At 44.4% G+C, this 22,405-nt stretch overlaps 3 protein-coding genes across 8 annotated transcripts; 1 reads left to right on the forward strand and 2 right to left on the reverse strand.

Annotated features, from left to right (window-relative positions):
- Nucleotides 1–359: 359 nt before the first annotated feature.
- zc3h7a (zinc finger CCCH-type containing 7A) lies at nt 360–12,507 on the forward strand. Of its 2 annotated transcripts, none has more exons than XM_056406846.1 (23): nt 360–466; nt 1,699–1,798; nt 2,954–2,993; nt 3,127–3,330; nt 4,517–4,675; nt 5,786–5,866; nt 6,042–6,095; nt 6,184–6,223; nt 6,316–6,653; nt 6,737–6,989; nt 7,098–7,126; nt 7,220–7,364; nt 8,280–8,438; nt 8,763–8,968; nt 9,063–9,163; nt 9,271–9,452; nt 9,576–9,649; nt 10,050–10,183; nt 10,268–10,373; nt 10,471–10,579; nt 10,656–10,789; nt 11,606–11,769; nt 11,853–12,507. In XM_056406846.1, the coding sequence occupies exons 2-23, from the start codon at nt 1,731–1,733 to the stop codon at nt 12,040–12,042; spliced, it is 2,970 nt and encodes a 989-aa protein (XP_056262821.1). In that variant the 5' UTR covers nt 360–466; nt 1,699–1,730; the 3' UTR covers nt 12,043–12,507. The 2 variants fall into 2 exon arrangements, with proteins under 2 accessions (XP_056262821.1, XP_056262822.1); XM_056406847.1 differs by having other exon boundaries at nt 5,786–5,854.
- rmi2 (RecQ mediated genome instability 2) lies at nt 12,388–15,219 on the reverse strand. 3 transcript variants are annotated; one of them, XM_056406864.1, is made up of 4 exons: nt 14,869–15,219; nt 14,136–14,154; nt 13,258–13,383; nt 12,388–13,155 (listed from the first exon to the last, which is right to left on the reverse strand). In XM_056406864.1, the coding sequence occupies exons 1-4, from the start codon at nt 15,140–15,142 to the stop codon at nt 13,143–13,145; spliced, it is 432 nt and encodes a 143-aa protein (XP_056262839.1). In that variant the 5' UTR covers nt 15,143–15,219; the 3' UTR covers nt 12,388–13,142. The 3 variants fall into 3 exon arrangements, with proteins under 3 accessions (XP_056262839.1, XP_056262838.1, XP_056262840.1); XM_056406863.1 differs by having other exon boundaries at nt 12,388–13,383; XM_056406865.1 differs by lacking the exons at nt 12,388–13,155; nt 14,136–14,154 and having other exon boundaries at nt 13,230–13,579.
- A 758-nt stretch (nt 15,220–15,977) lies between these two features.
- Nucleotides 15,978–21,937, reverse strand: ubfd1 (ubiquitin family domain containing 1). Of its 3 annotated transcripts, none has more exons than XM_056406858.1 (7): nt 21,870–21,937; nt 20,281–20,553; nt 19,964–20,172; nt 19,827–19,892; nt 19,590–19,695; nt 19,402–19,484; nt 15,978–16,388 (listed from the first exon to the last, which is right to left on the reverse strand). In XM_056406858.1, exons 1-7 carry the CDS (start codon nt 21,883–21,885, stop codon nt 16,278–16,280), a joined length of 864 nt encoding a protein of 287 aa, XP_056262833.1. In that variant the 5' UTR covers nt 21,886–21,937; the 3' UTR covers nt 15,978–16,277. The 3 variants fall into 3 exon arrangements, with proteins under 3 accessions (XP_056262833.1, XP_056262834.1, XP_056262832.1); XM_056406859.1 differs by lacking the exon at nt 21,870–21,937 and adding an exon at nt 20,794–21,840; XM_056406857.1 differs by lacking the exon at nt 21,870–21,937 and having other exon boundaries at nt 20,281–21,842.
- Between the last annotated feature and the right edge of the window lie 468 nt (nt 21,938–22,405).

The following is a 22,405-nucleotide window of genomic DNA, read 5'->3' on the forward strand; positions in this document are numbered from 1 at the left end:
ACTCACCGGCAGACAACAAACCTAATGCACTCAATGTGGCTCAAAAGCCAAATTTGATCCACACATCCAAACGGACGCCAATCATATTACCCCCTCAAGGGAAATTAAAGCAATCTGCAGCTATGTAACAAATAAACATCAACGTAAATATATATTATACATGTGTTTCATATTCTGTCTTGTTATGATTACCAATAGAGACTCATTAGCTCATCGATCTATGCTTGGCGAGCTCGTGTTGTCATTTTCCATGTGGAACGTTGTCGTGTCCTTCCACTGCCTGCAGGGGGCAGCACTGCGCTGGAGTCCGTGTTCGCCCCACATTGACTCAAAGAAGAAGAAGAAGCCACGGGCGGCCTTCAGCGATACAGCACATCTAGCTAACTTATTTTGGCTAAAACGAAAACTAATTTCCCCTCTTTGGATAACCGACTCAAGGGGTTGTTTGGAATAAAGATACATTCATGTAAGTATGTTTACGGGACATTTGTTGGATAATTTATGTGACATTTACCGGGTCTCGGGCGGGAGCTAAACGTCTACTGCTCGCTATTGTTTGCGTTGGGGAACTAGTTTAACTTGACATGCCGATGCTTTGTCAGATCCAGAGGACTTCCGAGGAACTTGTCCCGGTAACGTCACGCAGCTCGGTTCGGCCGGAGGGCTCTCGGCACCGGGGGACGCTGTCGGGGTGTATCGGTTGAGGTGCTTAGTGCCGCGGGTAAAACTATGTGAGCAACATATTGCTACGAGTCGCTAGCAAACCGACGATTGCTAACGAGAAGTCTGCTTGCCCCGGCCGCGGGGGGGACACACGTGCGATGAACGCGATGCGTCCATTGTCGGACACGTCCCCTGTCCGAGGAGCTCCCTCGCTCCCCCGAAAACAACTTGAAGGATGTTTTTTCTTTCTTCCTTCCCAGTGAGCCCGCCGTCATCAAACTGACTTTGCTTTTTTTTTTTATATAGGCGGGCCACAAAAAATGTCCTGAGAACAAAGTTACTTTTCGCTTTGCTGAACAGGACATAACTTAAAGCTAAAGACTGTAAAGGAGAACTTATTTGATCAACATGCTCCTTTTTTTTTTCTTCAAGATCCACATTTGTTTAGAAAGTAGTTTTTAAAGACGTGTAAAAACAACAATGAGTCATTAAACACGGGCTTTGACGGGACTGGGTACTAATAAGGCGATAGATGACGTCATTTATGATCTAATACGACCCGATTGGGAAACCGAAGCGTCGCGTTTATTCTTCGTTTTCGTGACAGCTGAAGGATGAATCAGTGCTATCGAAGCGATGTCCGATAATGGACCTCCTGCGTTCGGATGCTCCGTTCAAACGGGCCAAAGAGTGCACCGTCCAGATGTGGACTTTTTTGTGTGTGTGTTCTACTGTTGATGAGACGGAGCTGTTAAGTTCACTTTAAGCTCACGTTATCTGCATGCAAGCTGACATGAAATATGTAGTTTTCTTTTTGACCGGAACTGCACGTGTGTCGTCATTACTAAATGCGGAAGTCATGCTCATTGCATGGAACATAATGCCTGTGAACTGTAAACCAGTTCGACAACCTGCTGGTGGGGACTTATGATGACTAAGGTGTGCTTTCGTGCTTGTCATGGTTGCTGTGTTTTTTGTTTGTTACACTAATGATTTAACCAGTAATAAAACCCCTTTTACATATCGTAATTCCAGGTGCTGACAAAGGAGCGTGTATTAATACAAACATGTCCGAAGCGTGTCAGGACAGAAGGAGTCGCTGGCAGGAGATTCAGAAAGGCCTGCAGTTCATCCAGTAAGTGTCACGATAAAGTTACGAGTCTGAAAGTGTCCCGACTTCCGAACGCCGCCGTGTCCGCGAGTCTTTCCTTTGCACAGGATGACGAGATGAAGACTCGTCTGCGGATGATTCGTCGGCCCCGCATCGCGCTTTGTTGTTCAGATTAGCCGGCTGTCGGCAAGACGGCTGATTTACGACCGGCTTCACGTGACTGTTTTTCATTGTGGGATATTCCTCCGATCTGATCTGAGCTCTGGACTCGTGCATCCGGAGTGTTTTTTAAGAGCCGTGCCAGACGGCGACGGGATGCGCTTTCTTCCGATTTGACAGCGCCTATTCATTTGTGTAACAATAGCGAGACTGAGAATGCTGCTCCGCGCGTCACCGCCGTCAACCTGAAACTTCACTGTGACGTCCTGATGCGTGAAGTTGACTTTGGACTCATGAACTAAACGTAACGATCTAAATTAAAGTGGCACACTGAGTGAACGGAACGGGGAAAGACGGCTTTCAATGCCAGGCAGCATCAAAACAACCTCTGTGATTGTTGCAACACAATGAACCAGCCACAGATCCTCCACCCACATTCACAATGCACCTCATGGTTCACAACCGTGGTTGGTCAGACACAGTAACTTTACTTTTACCCTTTTTAACAAAATCATGACGATCCGTGTTAATATCTTTTGCCTGTTTTTGTTTTTTTTGAATGCCAGCTTTATTTGCCCAGTTTTTACTATGTTTGTATAATTGGATTTTTAATGACGTCAGCACCTGCACACATAGCAACCTGTCTAACCACACACACACACACACACAAATTCAGATCTGTTTTTTTTCTTTTTTTATGACAATGCAGATCAGATTATTTCTTTATCAATGTATTTATTACTGTCGATATGACCTAATTAAACACACACTATAATTAACTTAATAAATATAATATAATTTAAAAAAAGAAATCATGCTGCTTCGCTCAATTTATTTATTTTTTATATGAAGAACAACGTGTGCAGGACGACCAGAAGAATAATTAATGTTAGTTGCACGCCGTCTGCTCTGAATGAGACTTATTCTGCTCTATTGAACTCTATTCTCATTCTAATGTATCTTCTTTTTGTTCTGCCGACACTTTAAAGGTGCGTAACATGAACTTTCTCTGGCTTTTAGGTCAACGCTTCCTTATCCTGGAAGTCAAGAGCAGTATGAGGTAAGCTATGTCACGTTTTGAAGTGGGGTTTTTCCGTCTTGCATCAACACTTGTATTGCAGCGTCTGATTGAAAAGACAAACCGGCTGTTTTCTGTTTTACTTTTGCTCTGATTTCTTACATTTTTTTTTCAGGTGTTCATTAAGGACCTCGTGTGGAATCTTTTCGGAGAAGGAAACGACGTGTTTAGAGAAGGGGAATGGACGAAATCCATCGAGATGTACACCGAAGCCTTGAGTATAGCGGAGTACGCCGACTCGGAAGACATCTGTGTCGCAATAGGTCTTCTGGAAAAGCTGTATGCAAACCGAGCGGCCGCGTACCTCAACATTGTTCCGGTAAGCGGGCGACCGTCCCGATCGCTTCCCTCTCCCAAAAACATTTTCCGCGTGCAGTTAAATAACACAAATAAAGTCCAAAATACAGCAAGCAGCTTTGTATCTCATAATATCGTCTCCAAATGTCACATTTGAGGGTCCAGGGTTCCCCAAAGCCGGGATCACTGGCTCAAATCGAGCTGTACCGAAAACACAATTCACCAAATGTCACAACAAATGTTTTTTTTAAATGTCACTGCAGCGCCAAAAGAAGAACTCTTGTTTCGTACCATTTTATTTTCCTCTGATTGAAGACTTTTTAGAAGGCTCCTCTGTTTCTGGTCCGTTAAGCAACAGTCGCCATTTGTGCTAGAATCTCCCATCACAAAGACCAAAAAGAGGAGCTTTAAATCTGCATTACTTCACAATGTCCCAGTTCTTCCTATGAAGGTATAAGGAAACACCTGAGAGGGTGAAGAGAGAAGAACATGAAGCATGTTTTTAGTTTTAGAACCCCTCACATTAAAACCCCGCTCCTCCAGATTAATGGTGTCGGTTAACCTGAGGACACGCAGGTTTTTACTAGTTAAAGAGACTAAATGGGGCGGAACTCCTTAGTGATGTTCTTTCGCAACGAGATTTGCCTTCTCTCGCTTTGAATCCACCTTGCATACGTCACAGGAGGTCTTTTCAGCTGGAGTGCATTGAACAGGACCAGCATGTGGCCGTGGCTTACAGGCCGCAACGCTAACATTTACACCTTTATGTGGCAGGATGGCGACATACATTTTTAAATGTCATATTTTGAGAAATTAAGCTGCCGTTCTGTCACATTAATAATAAAAATGTGACATAAAAGGAAAAAAAACGTTGTTTTATCTGATACGTGACATAATTTGAAACCTTAGTGTACGAAATAGCGTCTATAGCGTTAACTCTTTGGTGCTGCTTCCCACCACAGATCCACTGGCCCTTCAGAAATTGAAGTTTAGGAATGATGCTTTCAGAGAATCATTCGGGTCTCCTCTCCAGTCGCTGTCATTCTGCATTAAATGCTGTTCCATGGCAGTAAAAACCACTCGGCTGTCTTCAGGGGGAGACCACACCCACACCTGACTCGGCCCTCTGAACACGCAAAGTCGATTCCCGATCCAGCGCGATGGTTGAGTACAGCGTGTCTAACTCTGGGACTCGTCCTCTCTCTCAGGGCCTGTTTGACCAGGCGCTGGAAGACTGTGAAAAGGCTCTCCATCTGAACGAGGGCAACCACAAGGCGCTGTACAGGAAAGCGAAATCCTTGAAGGAGATGGGGAGACATCAAGAGGCCTATGAGGCGGTTGCCAAATGCTCCCTAGCAGTGCCTCAGGTGAGGTGCAGCACATGCGTGTGATACGTCGATTCATCTGAACGTGATCCAGCCCGCTTTTTATTGATTTTTTTGGTCTCGGCAAATTTGACCAAAACAAAATGAGCAAAATGGGAACGACACGCCGAGTGGACTCATGGTGGTTCTGGCGCGTTGCCCGGCCGGCACTCGGCTCACTGCCGCGTTTCTGCTACCTTTTTGTTTGAATGAAGACATTTGAGGTGACTCTGATGTCGGCCCTACTTCGGTGCAATTAGCAGCCACATTTAGTTTGAAGTGACCCCAAAAAAAACGAGGTTCAGGGTAGGAAAGTTACAACTTTTGCCCCCAGTGACTGATATCCAGGAGCATTTATTGGGGGCACTTTTTCAAACTTGTGTAATAGCATTTAACCCTTGTTCAAAAATAATAAATATAATTATTTAGGCTTATAGTATATGAACAATTGTCATGAAAATGGCAATAATAAGACTATTAAGCAGTCTACAGATTAAAAATGTTTTCTTAGATTTTTTTAACACAAAACAAACAGAAAACATGAATTATATTCAATGTTATTCTTGTTTCTTTGTCGTTATTTATTGTTATAACATTTTTTTAAACCACTATTAACGATTATAACTTATTTCTTTCTTTTTAAATTTAAAATTATATTTATTGATTTTTTTAGTGTGTACAGTACAGGCAATACAGATAGGACACACACAACAAAAACAAAAGGATATTCAATTATCATAATTATTAGAGGAGATTATGGGGGTGTTTGTTGCCCCTCTTCTAGTGATATCAGAAATTATATTTCTTAGGGGCAGTTTTGCCCTTTGCCCTGGTGTATTTCTGACGCTGCTGAGGTTTAAAGGCAATTTTCACCAAATCACAGGTCTGTAGATGTGGGCTGCACCTTAAAGGTTGCTGAAATCTGAGCATGGCTCAGTCTTGATGAATGAAAGCAACGATACAGTAAAAACGTTGAAAGCAACGATACAGTAAAAACGTTGCAGATGAGTGGAAAAAAAACCAACCTTTCCACCCCGCGTGTCCGAGAATAATTTGAAAATGAGTGTTTTGGCAGCGTGTTTGAATGAACACGGCCCGTTTGTGTCTTCCCAGGATACCAGCGTCACGGACCTGACTCAGGACCTTGCCAACATTTTGGGATTGAAAATCCGTAAAGCTTATGTAAGGAGTAAGGTATGTGTGTCTCTGAACAAGCTCACACCGTCAAAAGAAATGACGACCACAGAAAGTCCCACGAGTTCCTGATCCTCCATGTTCAGGCCAAACGTTTGAATTGATGTGCAGCGATTTCCAGCATTTCTGAAATCCATGTAGCTCTAATTCAATGACTCTCATTCCATTTCAACAGCCTGCCTTGAATGTAATGCGAGCATCAAGTTATCAAGATGCATCATGTGAGAAGGTACGCAACACAATGACCTAAATATGTATGTTTACGCTCCCAAGAAACATGTCGTTCACTGATGTTCTTCTGTTTTTTTGTTCCTTAGTTTTCCCACGGCTCGTCTTCAGTTGAAGATATAGAAATTGGTGAGTGTTGTATTAATGCAGCTTTTATTTTGTTAATTAAAACGCGAGAAAGGACTAAAGTCACCCCCCCCCCCCCTCTTGTTGTGTTTCAGAAGTGCCTCGGCTCACCCAGGAGAACAGTGTTTTGGCTCCGCCTCCAATCCAAGCTTCCGCGGCAGTGCTCCCGCCTCTAAATGACGCAATAGTGGATGAACTTCCTCCCAACAACATCATGTCGTCCGTCAGCCCGTCGGAGCCGCCGGGCTTCGAGTCCGTCTCCCTGGCGGCGGCGGCGCCCGCCTCGTCCCCCCTTCCCGTGCCCTCCTTCGTCAACGGGTGCCGACCCAGTAAGCCTTGCGCGATGCTCGAAACCAGTCAGGATTTCGACGCCGACATCATTGGGGACGACCTCGACGACCTGCTGGACCAAGCCGGCCCTGAGTCGACCATGGTCAGTGAGCAGGAGGCGAGGAGGGAGGTGTGCCGGCGCGTCCGTGTCGGAGCACCAGTGTGACTGTTTTTTTTGTCTCCCAGATCATACCCACCATGAAGGGGCCTCTTCCTCTGCCAACCAGTATTTCCTCTGGCGGCTCCATGTCCAGTCCGTTCCTGATGCCGTCTCACATCAACCCGTTCCTCCACAGCGGCGGCCAGCAGTGCACCGTCACCCTGCCCCCGCTCTACCACAAGTCGGGCTCGAGCGCGTACTTCAGGATGGACACGTTCGACGCCCTCCCCCCACCGCTGGACTCCCTGGATAGTCTCAGCATTAACGACTATAAAACAGGTGCGTTACCCGGCCCGCTCGAGTCACCCTGCGTGTCAAAATGTCCGATGAAAAATACGTAACCTGCGTCTTCAATTTTGTTTTCCTCCCCGTCTGGGATCATTTCAGATTACGCTCAGAGTCGATTCATCCCACAGGTAACTTTTGCATTATTACTCGTCTTCCATCGAGGCGTCGTCGCCGGCTTGTATTCGGTCTTGATTCCCGTTTCTGTTTCTGGTTATTTACAGATGAATAATATTGAAAGCCCGATGGGGATGGCCGTGGGGATGCCTGAAGTGAAGGGTCTTCCTGCTGCTGTGGAGTTAGCGAAGAACCCGTTGGCTGAAACGCACGAATTCAAACAAGCGTGTTCGAGCTGCTACGTCAAAACGGGTGAGGGTGTGTGTGTGTGAAAAAGGAGGTGTAGTGTGTGTGTGTGTGTGTGTGTGTGTGTGTGTGTGTGTGTGTGTGTGTGTGTGTGTGTGTGTGTGTGTGTGTGTGTGTGTGTGTGTGTGTGTGTGTGTGTGTGTGTGTGTGTGTGTGTGTGTGTGTGTGTGTGTGTGTGTGTGTGTGTGTGTGTGTGTGTGTGTGTGTGTGTGTGTGTGTGTGTGAAAAAGGAGGTGTAATGTGTGTGTGTGAAAAAGGAGGTGTAATGTGTGTGTGTGTGAAAAAGGAGGTGTTGTGTGTGTGTGTGTGTGAAAAAGGAGGTGTAATGTGTGTGTGAAAAAGGAGGTGTAATGTGTGTGTGTGTGTGTGTGAAAAAGGAGGTGTAATGTGTGTGGTTAAGGAAAAGGAGGTGTAATGTGTGTATGTGTAAGAAAAAGGAGGTGTAATGTGTGTAAGAAAAACGAGGTGTAATGTGTGTGTGGTTAAGGAAAAGGAGGTGTAATGTGTGTGTGGTTAAGGAAAAGGAGGTGTAGTGTGTGTGTGTAAGAAAAAGGAGGTGTAATGTGTGTGGTTAAGAAAAAGGAGGTGTAATGTGTGTGGTTAAGGAAAAGGAGGTGTAATGTGTGTGTGGTTAAGGAAAAGGAGGTGTAATGTGTGTGGTTAAGGAAAAGGAGGTGTAATGTGTGTGGTTAAGGAAAAGGAGGTGTAATGTGTGTGGTTAAGGAAAAGGAGGTGTAATGTGTGTGTGGTTAAGGAAAAGGAGGTGTAATGTGTGTGTGGTTAAGGAAAAGGAGGTGTAATGTGTGTGTGGTTAAGGAAAAGGAGGTGTAATGTGTGAGTGGTTAAGGAAAAGGAGGTGTAATGTGTGTGTGGTTAAGGAAAAGGAGGTGTAATGTGTGTTATTCACCTTGGCGTCCACAGGGCCCGGCGTGTTGGATTACACGCTTCATACAGAAGAGCATAAATGCAAAAAGGACGCTTTACTCGGAAGATTCAAACACTCGCTAGACAAGAAGTGGAAGCTCATTCGACCGAGACCAACAAAAACCCAATATGTTGGACCGTATTACATTTGTAAAGGTAATGTTTTTTTGACCCGACATTTCTCCATGTATGAAACCAGTTGTGTCGGTTTTTTGCGTACCTGCACAGCCGATTAGTTCGTTTCCCAGAGGGAAAAGAAAGAAATCCTAAATGTATTATTTAGTAACGCAGATTGTTAATAGAAAATAATATCCGTTCCCTCGGCATGTTGCGTTTTTCACCATTTCACTTATTTATTAGACATAAATATTGACATTATTCAATGAGCGCTTGTGGCAGCGTGTGTTTCTGTCCCTTTTCATAACGCGTATCTGTTGCCGTCCACACCGTCACGTGACCTCGTGACCTGTGTTGTTTCAGAGGTGGCTGTTGGGAAAGAGTGCCTGTACCCGGGCCACTGCACATTTGCATACTGCCAGGAAGAGATTGACGTTTGGACGCTGGAGCGGAAAGGCTTCATCTCCAGAGAGCTTCTGTTCGACCCCTACGGGCCCAACTCCAACATCCGGCTGACGGTCCCCAAGATCTTACAGGAGCATCATGGGATCTTCATGTTTCTCTGTGGGGCGAGTGTTTGCATGTCATGTTCGGAAAAAACTCGTACGAGCTCAGGGTGTCGTTCGACTCGTGTAATTTTAAATGTTTTACTTTTATTTGCAGGTGTGTTTTGACCACAAACCGCGAATAATCAGCAAAACCAACAAGGACGACCTTTCGCTTTGCTCTCATCCGGTGACGAAGCACGACTTTGAGGATCATAAGTACGTCATCGGGCCTTTCACACCGTTTGAGTGGATTTCATTCACAGTTGAGAGTTATCTGGAATTGTGCGAGGGTTCGAGACATTGTTGTCCCGTTTGTCTCGCAGGTGCCTGGTCCACATTTTGAAGGAGAATACGGTCCGTTATTCCAAAATCCGACCCTTGAGTCCTCACTGCCAGCTGGATCTTTGTCGGCATGAAGTCCGCTACGGCTGCGTGAGAGAGGACGACTGCTTCTACGCCCACAGCCTCATCGAGCTCAAGGTCTGGATGTTGCAGCACGGGCTCGGTGAGACGCCACACTTCTCCTAAAACACCTTTTGCAAAACTTGTCACAGGAAAATCTGATACAATTCAATTATTTCTCCTGATTTTCATTATATATATATTTCTTAAACCTTTTATCATGTAGGTATCACTCATGAAAGTATTGTCCAAGAGGCGAAGAAGTTTTGGAATTCAACAGCTTCGTTGCAGGGAGCCCAGGTAAGGCCAACGGAAGGACTTTGGTTGCCTTTAACACAGAGTTTTGACTTTGAGATATATATATTTATTTGTATATATATATATTTTTTATTTATATATATATTTTTTTATTTATAAATATATATATATATGTATTTATAAATATATTTATTTATAATTCTATTTATATATATATATATAATATCATGCTATTCATATATAATATATATAGCATGATATTCAAATGTAAATGGCACCATTAAACATTTGTCTGGTATTGAGTGTTTTTCTCTCATGTGATTGTAGATGTGTAACCATAGTTTCTTCCATTTCCTCGGATGATATGTACGCTTTTGGGCGTATGTTTTTGGCTCAACATATTTAGTCGCATCCCTGTTGCTTTGTGTTCCTTTCATCGCAGCTTTCCAACGCACAAAGGAGGTTTGGGCCTCCGAATCTGAAGATGATGTTTGTTTGTGGCCAGTGCTGGAGAAACGGCCAACTCAGCGAGGCTGACAAAAACAAGAAGTATTGCGCGGCGAAGGCGAGACACATGTGAGTCCTGGGAAGTGTTCCCGGCACACGGATACCTGTGGACCGCAGGCGACTCCATACGTGACTCCTGTTTCTGTCCCTCAGGTGGGCTAAAGACCGGCGGGTGGTGCTCGTAAGTTCCAACGAAAGGAAAAAGTGGACAACAGTAAGATCACTGCCAACCAAAAAACCCATTCCGTCTCAATTTGAGGTACGAGCCGAACACTTTTGACCTCTTTTGTATTTGTGATGACACCAAATCTCCCGCAAACGGTCCCCACATGTTGTTGCTTTCTCCCACTTCTTAGATTTGCATGCATGTGACTGCCGGCAAGAAGTGTCAGTACATTGGGAATTGCACGTTTGCCCACAGTCTAGAAGAGAGGGACCTTTGGACCTACATGAAGGAAAACAACAGTGAGTCCCGTCGCGATGGGATCTTTTTTATTCAATCATAAGTCACAAATACTCATTTGCCACGCCCCTCATTCAGTTCCAGACATGGATCAGCTTTATGAGCAGTGGCTCCAGTCTCAGAAGCCGGGCTGGGGGGACGAGGCCTCCAGTAACTTGGTGCGGGAGAACGGCAAACAGATCCACATGCCGACGGACTACGCCGAGGAAGTGGTGAGTTCACCGGCTGCTCGGCGGCACTCGGATTATTGTCCTCCGCGAGCAGGGAATCTCTCTTCATACAACCGTCTCCACTCATCAATTAGTTTCACACGTCTGTTGATTTTTAAATTAACCGAGTTTCGTTTCTCCGCAAAGAATCACACAAAAGCTCAACTTTAAAGTCCCAGTGGAACTGAAGTTGGTGTTTAGCTTCTGTTCTGTGAAGCATTCCTCCTGAAACGGAATATTTATATCGAATAGTATTGGGCCGCTAAAAGGGGGCGGGGCTTAGACTGCAGCACCACACACACTCACAGACACACACACTATATGTGTGTATTCTATGGCCTGCTCTTATCTTCTGTTTGTTTATGTTATTGCACCATCTTTCTACAGTGTATTGTACTTTGCTCTTTTAACTCTTTATGTTTTGGCCCCTTTTATTACCAAATTGTTTTAATTGACTGTCCTGCACTTTGACACTTTTACTTGCACACACAGACGGGAAGAAAACATTTTTTATATAAAACAATGTGATCTAAATAGATTTATAAGACTTTAACTCTCGTGTTCACCAGATATGCGTTCATACATTTCTGAGGAATATGTCATTCAGAAAAAGAAAAAAAAACAAATGTACCTAAAGAAATCCCAAACAAACTGACCAGTTATTCAACGGCCTGAGGAGCACACGGCATCTCTTGAGGGACGAGTTTTATCGAAACTCTAAATCTTAATCGAGTATTTACAGTCGTAGCTTTAAATGAATAAACGGGCGGTAATCCGTCATTCGTGTAAACGTGATCGTCTTCGTGTTTTTCTCCGCAGGCGGGAAACCACTGCTGGCTGTGTGGGAAGAACTGCAACAGCGAGAAGCAATGGCAGCAGCACATCACGTCGGAGAAGCACAAAGACCGAGTCTTCAACTCCGAGGACGATCAGAACTGCTGGCAGTACCGCTTCCCCACGGGCACCTTCAAAGTTTGCGAGAGGTAGGAACTTCCCGTACGTCGCCGGTTCGGAGTCCGGTGGATTCTGCGACGGTTGACCTTTTGACCTTTTGCGTTTCCCGTAGGTTCCTCAAAAGCTCGTGCACAGAGGACGAGCTGTGTAAGCTGGCCCACGGGGAGCAGGAACTAAAAGAGTGGATGGAGCGCCGGGAATTCCTTTTGATGAAACTTGCCAAAGCCAGAAAAGACCATCTTATAGCACCGAATGACAATGACTTTGGGAAATACAGTTTTCTGCTTAAAGACATTATTTAACGATGCGATGACGACGCTCATGACCCAGTTGCAACTAATGCAGTATTCAAACAGTCGACCCCAGGGCGACCCCTGAGGGCCCGCGAGGAAACAGCCTGATCACAGCATGATTTTAAAGGGGGCGCTCGGGACTGGCCCTCTGATTGGTGGCTGGTTTACTCTGAACTCCAGTAGTGTTATCTGAGCGGAGGCCGCGTTGCCGTGCGCCCGTTCGGCAGAACATCCGGAAAACGGCCGCGCTAACCCTCGACCCGAGACGGCACTTTCTTTTCACCCAAACAGTTTATATACGTTAACGACCTTTTACGGTTCCATGTGTTGAGAATGGGATACTTGAATCGAGAGTTCAGTTGACATTCTCTTATTTTAATCCATTACCATAGGTCATTTTCACTTTCCATTTATCTATTCATATACCAGTGTAATGGACACCACTCAAAATAAAGCTTCTTTTCGTAAACTGTTTTTAACTGCCGTGTGTTTTGTTAATCACGCGTGTATCTAGTCCTGTGAAGACGTCTTCCCATATTCTAAGAATACGTCGACAGTGTGGCGTTACTTCTATCTCAAGAAAGGCCTGGAAATTGAGAAGCAGCTAAATTAGAAATTCAGAGCATGTTTCTGAAGGTTTGATTGCCTCCTCGTGGCTCTCAGGATGACCGCTGAGCGCCGAGCCGCCAACGGGGGAAACGGCGCTCTGAAAATACTGGAGTAGATACACAGGGTTCAAACGATCATGGAAAACCTGGAAAAGTCATGGAATTTTAAAATGGTTATTTTTTTCAGGCCTGGAAAAGTTGTTGACAATTTTTTTATCCCAAAGAAATGTTAGATTTTATGTTCATTTATGCAGTTTGATTAAAGGAATAAACATTTATATATGTATTTTTTTAAATCAAACTATTGTCTCATTGAAGGGTCACTCGTGTATACGGCGAGATTTCACACTGGCCATGGGAATTTAAATTTATTGCTCAACATGTGTAAGAACCCTGAGAACAAGAACCTCATCGTTGTACGCTCCCTCACGTGTCGGCAGGCAGATTTTAAATGGATCAATATTTGCATTGAGATTTAATTTGTGGAAATCCAGATGGAATTTAATATTTCTGTCTGAAAAAAAGAAGAAAAAAAACGTCAGTCCTGTTGCAATATATAAACATCTGAATTGTGTTTCTACGAGAGGAAAAAGTAGAAGTCATCTTTATTTCGTACTCGTATGAACATCCTTGGAGTCGAGCCGAGAGGAAAAGCTTCACAAGGGAAACACTGACCGCTCCACGTTGTCCCTGCTGCATCACCTCGACATCGAGGAGCCTCCACCCTTCAGTCCATTTGAACGCCTCTCCCCCATGTGTCCAGAATCACCAGAGCGGGTTCTGCTCTCAGGCCAGCACCAGCTGCAGGTCCTCCACCTCCAGCTTCCACATCCTTCTGTGGAGCCCGGCGAGCTCCGAGAGGTCCGCCATCTTCACGGCGCGGATCACCGGCTCCGGGGAGACGGCCATGACGACGCCCATCACCATGACGTATTTGCCTGTAAAAAAAATAAATGGCTTCAAATAAAACTCAAGGACACAAGAGACGAGCCGGGCGGATGGGGTTTATTCTCAGTTAGAGATGTTCATGTGCCGTGACGACCAAAAGACAAACAACCTGCCTTTATATGGCAAACTATAGGAATGCTTCATATTCTAAGCTTGTGAATTGCAGTGTTAATATAAAGTAAGAATACAGTTAAAGCCTTAATAGACCTCCTGGCGTTGTGCATACAAGCTCAGTAATAAATATATTTTTTTGCTGTAGGAAGGGTTCAGGCGTGACGTATCTCTTGACGGTACGAAATGTACAGTTACTAAATATTATAAAAGGCTGCAGACAGAAAAAAATTTGAAATAAAAAAAGGGAATTTTCAATCGAGGCCCAATGTGATCTCAATGGAGAAAAACATTTTTAAATTTTAATTTCCTCAAACTAACTTTTTGTAACTAAATAAGATACAGAACTGTGTCTTCAATCTTACAGCCTCCATGGTCCAAAAACTGCTTTTGAAAAATCGACATGTACAGGACTCTCAGAAAATTAGAATATTGTGATGAAGTTCTTTATTTTCTGTAATGCAATTTAAAAAACAAAAATGTCATGCATTCTGGATTCATTACAAATCAACTGAAATATTGCAAGCCTTTTATTCTTTTAATATTGCTGATTATGGCTTACAGCTTAAGAAAACTCAAATATCCTATCTCTAAATATTAGAATATCATGAAAAAGTATACTAGTAGGGTATTAAACAAATCACTTGAATTGTCTAATTAACTCGAAACACCTGCAAGGGTTTCCTGAGCCTTGACAAACACTCAGCTGTTATAAATCTTTTTTTTTTACTTGGTCTGAGGAAATATTAAAATTTTATGAGATAGGATTTTAGAGTTTTCTTAAGCTGTAAGCCATAATCAGCAATATTAAAAGAATAAAAGGCTTGCAATATTTCAGTTGATTTGTAATGAATCCAGAATGCATGACATTTTTGTTTTTTTAATTGCATTACAGAAAATAAAGAACTTTATCACAATATTCTAATTTTCTGAGACAGTCCTGTATATTTGTACTCACTATTTTCTGACACTGTATATAAATGATTAATCATCGAATACTATCTATATCTACTATATGTATTACCAGAACACAGGGACATACACTGCTCCGGGCCCCGGGAGCAGTTTACATGTATATTTATGTATACATTAAGCCCTGTGAGTATTTTTTTTAAATAGAAAAGTGAAATAAACACCACCTCTGACATCAGTCACAAAGCAGCTTCACCTTGGGCCAGACACGGCTTCCCTCGCGGGATGTTGTTGACGCCGAGCACCGCGAACGTCCCCGTCTCGTCCAGCAGCATCGCGGTGCTCCTCTCCGGCTGGACCTCCAGCACCGTGCCCTGCATCCACACCAGCGACACCGGCAGAGAGCGACCCCCGCTCAGCCGGAGAGTCCAGCCGTCCCCGCTGTCGGCCGCGCCCCGGCCCTCCGCCGCCCGCAGCTGCCCGGACAGCACTTTGACCGGCGGGGGACGCTTCCTCTCCGCGGACGCCATCACCGACCGCCGCTCTGGTTTGACGGTGGCTCCCTCCACAAATTTTGCATTACCCGCGGTCCCGCCGTTCAGTCATACCGGAAGTTGCGGACGTGTTTTCCGGAAGCAACGACTTAACTTCCGGTCTGGAATCCTTCAGAGTAAAAGGCGTCTCCCGTCAACCGCTGCGCCGTAGAGATACGTCCTTTTCTGAGAATAATGATCGTATCTTGGATATATTTTGTATTGTATTATTTTACCATTTTCCTGCAAGAAAAGGCTCAACAGTTCTGTCCCTTCTGGTCATTTTACAACGTTTGCCATAAGTCAACATGTTGGCAGTTTTTCTATTAGAAATGTTATGAATTAAAATAAAAGGCTGTTTATTGATAACACACCTTCTTGAGATAATATACCAATTAATCCTGTAAGTTGTGAACATATTTATGATCTGTGAATTTGTCACATTCATTTTATTCACCACATTAAAGACCATTATAGTTTCCTCCGTGTTCTGCTAAATATAACACTTGGTAATTGGTACATGGCAACACAGATTCATGGGCTGAGACCAAGCATCTGGTCATCATAGTACAAGCTGCGTTAAATATAAGCCAAATGCCAAGAATTACCCAGCAGGACTGGAGTGGCAGAGAAACACAGAGAATCTCTTCAGGAAAATATGCCGTAGTCTGCAAAATTAACAGCTATTTGGGAGATGCATTTTTCAGTAAAAATAATAACCCTTTAAAAAAGGCCAATGTTAAAGACCTAAATCTACAACCCAAAGGAATCTCATCAAACAAGACCAAACGCAACATTTTGGATCCTAACCAAGTGAATAAAAAAACCCAAATGTATTTCATTAAATAAGTTTTATTTCTTTAAGAATAACTGAAGAAAAGTGTTAGCAATTTCTGTACAATTGTTTCATCATCTTCCCTTGGATTTGCTGAAAACCTTGAAAGATCAACAGGGCTGAGAATTGTTACGCTGCCACATAGTGCACTTTTAACCTAAAAACAATATGATTAGTCCACAGGCATCCGTCCGTTTCCTTTGGATGTATTCAAAGAAGTTCCGTAAGCCTTACTGTCGACTCCAGTTTCATTTTTTTCATTGGCTTCTCAATCCCAGTTCAAAAAAAAGAGGCACATTAGAAATACTGCCATTTTCCAAGGACTGTGTCTTTGATTGCATCGACAAACTGTGCAGGCACCCAGTAGACCCAGTATTGAGACGCTTCTGTCGGACCCAGCTGGAATGCCTGCGGAGGCGGGAAAGAGGACGGAAAGCTCGTCAAATGACACAAATGAAACTTTTAATACATACAAAGTGGTTTAGGACGCACATCTAAATGACATCTGCACATTTTAAACTAGAACGGGCACTCGGTAGAGCGCATACCTTCGCATATCAGAAGATTGGGCATTGAATTATGAACATTTTGGCATTAGTTGCATGCCAATTGGATAAAAATTGACCAAAATATGGTAAAAATACGATTTTGACCTTTTCATGACCTTGACCTTGACATTTGACCCGATGGATCCCAAAATCGAAACAAATGGTCCCCGGATAAAAACCAATCATCCCACCAAATTTAATGCGATTCGGTTTAATACTTTTTGACTTATGCGAATAACACGCACGCACACAAATGCAAAGGTAATGACATTTAAATATCTAAAATAAGATTTTCTGGAATGCACATCATTGGAGTATAATGCTTTTAACAGGGTTCATTCACATGTTGACCAATGGGTGTCCAGGACTTTCAACCAGATTCCCATGACCAAACATTTTGTGAAATATCGGAGTATAACGAGTTTATACCTTAAATGACACAAATGAATAAGAGACAATAGTTTGATTAAGAGAATACATATTTATAGAAATGTTTATTTTTCTAATCAAACTGCGGAAATGAAAATAATTTCAAGGATTATTCCAAAACTTTTGGGATTTCATTTTTTCCAACCCTGGATATAACCATTTAAAAAGATCCAAGACTTTTCCAGGTTTTCCATGACCGTACGAAGCCTGTTTAAAATAAATCAACACTCAAAGTTTGATGTCATAAACTGCCTCTCAGTTAAAGACAAATTAATATGCAGTCCTCCACTTACTCCCTCCAACAGAAACAATAATGAATGATGACTCCAGACCGCCTCCATTTAAGTAAAGAGGGCGGATCCCTAATATCAGCCACGGGCCTGGTGTTTCAGAGGGAAAGCTCCCTGCCCACTGGCATTTTAAATCCAGGGTTCTTACACATTTTGACCAATGCATTTCCTGGACTTTTCCATGACTTTAAACCAAATTTCCATGACCAAACTGAAATATCGGTATAAATATGAACAATTTAGAACATTTTGCGTATTGAGAGCGGACGCCGGCTTACATTATGATCGTCTTTCTTTAAAAAACATATTCATTATTTTTAAACTCCAATTCTCATTTCAAATTCAAACTCAAATTTCCATGACTTTTCCAAAACTTTCATGATTCATGTTTTTTCCGTGACTTTTCCAGGCCTGGAAATGACCATTTTAAAATTCCATGACTTTTCCTAGTTTTCCATGACCGCGGCGGCGGCGCGACTCCTTCTGCACTTTGAATCTCATTCTCGTGACCCGACTGTAATCCACATCATGGAATAAACACAAGGAATGAACTCCCACGCGTTTCATTGTCCGACACACGGGGACCCGAACCCACAAGGAAGTCGGGTTATCCGTAAATGACCTGAAAAGGTCACTCGCACAGCGGCCTGGACGCTTATGACTCGGGGTCGTCGCTTCAATCCGCTTGTGGCCGACTGCCAAGAAATCCCCTTTGTTTCGCCGCCAGTCGGCACCTTTAAATAAATCGCTTTTCTTGTTTACTTCCCATTAATCAAACGCATCGAGATCTAAAAGGCGTCCGCTATTCCGCTGACAGAAAGTGCGGCGCGCTGCTGAAAATGTGTCCGCTCTCCATATTGATGGCGCTCCGACATTCGGTTGCGTCGAGTCCGTCAGACCACCGGGTTCCATTAAGTTCCTCGTTCCGGGATCTCCGCCTCTCTCCGACGAAGAAGAACACGAGTGCCTTCAGAGCGAAAGGTTAATCTAGAGGAAGCGCTGACATTTCCCGCTCCGCCGCGGAGCGCCAGGCAGCGAGACGATGACCGCCGTCACTCCGATGCACACGCGCCGCCGCGTCCCCGCGTCCGCCTCGGAGCGTTTTTTGGGCGTTACGGCGTTTCGTAAAAAAAAACAGACGCCGGGATTTCAATTTTGGATGGGCCCCCCCAAAAAAATAATGTTGATTTGGGTTTGGCTCTTTTCAATTACAGACGTTAATACTCTCTGCTTCCGTTTGACGGTTTCAAGCTGGAAATCTCTCCGATGTCGCGCCGGAGGCAGAGGAGCGCGTCTGGTTGATTATGACACTTTAAAAAATAAAAAAAAAGCTGAAACAATTTCAATGCCAAGACGGCTCATGATTGACCCGGTCAGCTTGTGTTTCTCACAGGCAGCACACATCCCTCTCAAATTCAACACACTATCCCTCCTGCAGCCATCAGGTTGGCTTTTCCCTGTGGAACACCACATCCAATCATTTAAAACACTCCCATCCATTTTTTCGAGCCTGTGTCCATATTTCTCCACCTGCTCCTAATGAGAGCGTATTCGGCAGCTGGGGGGGGAAGAGGGGGGAACAAGCGCTGCACCCGGCATCGGTTTCCCTGAGCGCTCTGCATTGGTTGTTTGTTGTGAAGTGCTTCGGGTTTAAGAAAATGGGGCCGCAGCTCGGCGTGGCCACCAGATCGTCCTCCTAGCGTTACGGCTGTCAGACCCCCCCCCCCCGATGCGAGCCTATCGCGGTGGTTGGAGTGATGGCGCGTCCTCCAGATAGCGTTGTCGGAGAAACACACAGATAAACCCCGGGATGGAGCTCTTTCCAGTCAGAAACAGACGCTACATCCTATTTGAGGGAATACCATCTTGTTTGGATGATACGGCTCGGTCATCAAGTTGGTTGTAGAGAGAGAGAGAGAGAGAGAGAGAGAGAGAGAGCTCGACTGCTACTGGGTCAGCGCGGTTGACCTTTCACGAGAGAGGGAGCGGCGCACTGCGGAGATTTCACGCCCGATAGAAGCGGAATGAATACGGTTCATTTTGTCTTTGTGAATAAAGAAGAAGAAAAAGACAGAGTCATTCACGGGCGGGCGGGCCCAGGCTCGTAAGGCCCGCCCACAACGCCGGTTGGTCGGAAGCGGCGAGAACCCTTACCATCATGTAGTAGCCGTCCTGCTCTTCGATGGGTTCAGACACGACGTTTTTAATGGAGCCCATCGGGACTTTCTCCGTTCTCTCTGCGGAGACGAGCACGAAACACGGGAAACAAAAAGGACATTTAGTCACCGGCATCTTTGCGCTCCGCGTGAATTTAGAAAACGCGAGGCCGGCTGCCATCTCACCCTTTGTTCCGATCCACAACTGGTCCTGCTCCAGTTTGAACGTGAGTCTAACTTTTCCTCCGGACTTGTTGAACATCCCGGATAAAGGCACCGTCGGCAATCGTTCCTGTGAGCGCAGGAGGGGGGGGGGGGGGGGGGAGACGGTCAGTCTTTGTGTCCGGCACTTAAATCCTACAGTTCACCTGGAAGACAAGCAGCCACAGGGACCGCCCCTCCCCCCCCCGTCTTCTCTCTCACCTTTGTTCCTTTCACAGATGCCATTATGTCATCTGGTTTACCTTTGTCCAACACTTTCCTGTGTTGCTGAAATCACAGTGCCGGTTTAATAACAGAATAAAAACTCCTTAAATACTTGAGGCTGCTATTCGTCTTACCTTTTGGCTGCATAGAGGCTCCTTCTTGTCTTCCTCCGCTTTAACTTCCTGCTGGATGACCTCTTTGGGCGTATTGACAGCTAATACATCATTTATTGTAGAGCCTACCACCATTATTTTGGCACCGTTTGTAATCTTTATTTCACGTAGCGTCTTGTCCTCCGTCAGCAATCCTTTGTACATCACTTTCTGCATTGAAGGTGGAAGACCTAGGAGGACACGAGAGAGCAAGAGACGCGTTTTAGAAGATGGACGAATCCCTCTGAACAGCCACAGCAACACATGGGGGGGGGGGGGCGGGGCTACTGTGTTCCTACCGGTGAGGGAGTGGATCCTCTCTTTTAGTTGCGCTCCGGTGTTATCGACCGGAATTTTCAGATCATATTTATTCTTGTTCCAGATAATCTTCAAGTCGACCATCTCCCGGTCGCTGTCTGCGTCGTCCCCGTTGCTGATGCGAGAGTCCTGAGTTTTGGCGTCTCCCGCAACCGGGGAAGACGTGGAGTCCGTGTCACATTTTTCAGCCTCCTCAGCGACTTGCTCTGCTTCTTTTGGCTTGTCCTCAGTTTCCATTATGACTTCTTCACCTCCTAGAGGAGGAGGAAAGTATTCAGCGAAGTTCAGGAGCAGAGTTTGTCGTGCTCGATGTCGTATATCGGGCATTTTACCACATCGATGGAATGTATTCAGAAACACACAGCAGCTGTAACGTGCTACTTACCACGGAGATATTTAACATGCACGTATGTCTGGCAACAATTATATTTTAAGAGTGTATCCTACACGCAAAACAAAATCATTACTATTTTTTATTGTCTATTGGTACTCACGAGTGCTTCCTGCAGTGTTTAATACTAGAGATGGATCACCTTGTCGGAAAAAATAACCGCCTGCACTATAATGAAGAAATGCAAAATCTTTTTATGAAATAAAACAAAGTTGCTGTGCTATTTTACACAGGAAATGCCATATATTTAATGAGAGCAGCTGACGAACAAAAATACAAAATTGACCATGAGACAATATGTCTGCACCCTGATGGATAACCGAAATAAATAACTAAATAAATGACCTGGGTGGAAAACCAGCATTGCTATTGATTTCCTGTCCTGTGGGCCACATTGACATTCAAATTCATGATGTCACACATCATTATTTTTCATGATGTCACACATCATTATTTTACACATGTGTATCATTGGGAAATCTACCAAGTGACATCATAATAAACAGTGGGTTAGTTATTAATAAGTAGTTTATTTACAGCTGTCACGGTTCTCTTACTAAGTAAAAAAACAACTATACATTTGTTTCTAAATGTTTCCACAGAATAAGCAGCTATAGTGTGTCAATTTAACTAAAAAGGGTCTACTTTCGTTTCGTCTCTCTCTCATCTGAACATCCAGTCTAACTCGCCGGGTTGAAGATCAAACACAAGCCGAACCCTGGACCCGGTTCGTGACCGACATCGTGAGCCGTCCTGACCGACAGCCTGGAGCACACGGCTGGCCTTACTGGTCACTAAACTGGGAACGTGAACGCAACACCACTGTTTTGTTGCTACTTGGTCGTTACGGTTCCTAACCCGGCCACGTTCACTGAGCGTCTTGAACGCAGAAGTTATTCACTTCAAACCCAACACGAGTTAAAACCTCCCGACGTTAACTTTAGTCCTCCACACATCTAGAAACATTTGACTGCTGTTAGCGACCGTGAACGTTAGCTAGCTGCAGCACTGGACAACATTTAAAGAATGACGTTGTGGAGAGACGTACGTTTACATCACACGGCATTAACAGTGTCGCATCGTAACATGCCCGTGACTAATATATATTATTCCATAAACAATCATTAGCCTCAAAGTGAAGATATGAAGGAAATGCTGCTGTATTTTCTCAATACCCACCAGCCTGGGTCGCCATGATGATTGTGTACAATCTGTTGTACGTTGGAGCAAAGAGTACAGAGAGCAGGAGGATGTCGGATATTCGGAAAGGAAAAACTCGATCGCAACGAAAGTTGTGTCGAAGCGCGCACGCTACGCGTGACAGCTCATTAGACCGAAGAAATAGCAATATACTTGTTTAAATGACGTAACACGTGTATTTTTATGAACGGTTGCGACGTTTAAACCTTTGAGTTTGCCGGTGGACGGGAAGACGGAATGAAAATGCGCATGCGCATTCTAAAATAACTGCAAATAAAGTTGTATTGAGTCAAAAACTGTTCGATGGAAAATAATGTATCGAGCTAGAGTAGTTAAATGAATTAAGATGGTCGTAAAACAAAAAATGTCACTGCATAATATCGCAAAAAAGGCCAACGAGATTATTTTACAAACCCGGAAGTGACGGGCAGCGACGGCTCTCGCTTTGCTGAGCGTCTTTGTCTTTTGTGGCAGCAAACTGCAGACAACGAGAGGTGGCACTTCACTCAATGGCC

This window comes from Pseudoliparis swirei, chromosome 23 (assembly GCF_029220125.1).
Source record: "Pseudoliparis swirei isolate HS2019 ecotype Mariana Trench chromosome 23, NWPU_hadal_v1, whole genome shotgun sequence".
Lineage (NCBI taxonomy): Eukaryota > Metazoa > Chordata > Actinopteri > Perciformes > Liparidae > Pseudoliparis > Pseudoliparis swirei.

Bases quoted from the DNA above. Each gene is read 5' to 3' on its own strand.
- zc3h7a (XM_056406846.1), top strand. From the start codon at position 1,731: ATGTCCGAAGCGTGTCAGGACAGAAGGAGTCGCTGGCAGGAGATTCAG. The intron at 9,453-9,575 runs GTGAGACGCCAC...TTTATCATGTAG, and splicing joins GATGTTGCAGCACGGGCTCG to GTATCACTCATGAAAGTATT. The intron at 10,790-11,605 runs GTGAGTTCACCG...TTTTCTCCGCAG, and splicing joins CGGACTACGCCGAGGAAGTG to GCGGGAAACCACTGCTGGCT.
- rmi2 (XM_056406863.1), bottom strand. From the start codon at position 15,142: ATGGCGTCCGCGGAGAGGAAGCGTCCCCCGCCGGTCAAAGTGCTGTCC.
- ubfd1 (XM_056406857.1), bottom strand. From the start codon at position 20,626: ATGCCCGATATACGACATCGAGCACGACAAACTCTGCTCCTGAACTTC. The intron at 19,696-19,826 runs GTGAGAGAGAAG...CTGCGCTCACAG, and splicing joins CATCTGTGAAAGGAACAAAG to GAACGATTGCCGACGGTGCC. The intron at 16,389-19,401 runs GTAAGGGTTCTC...CCGCCTCCGCAG, and splicing joins AGGACGGCTACTACATGATG to GCATTCCAGCTGGGTCCGAC.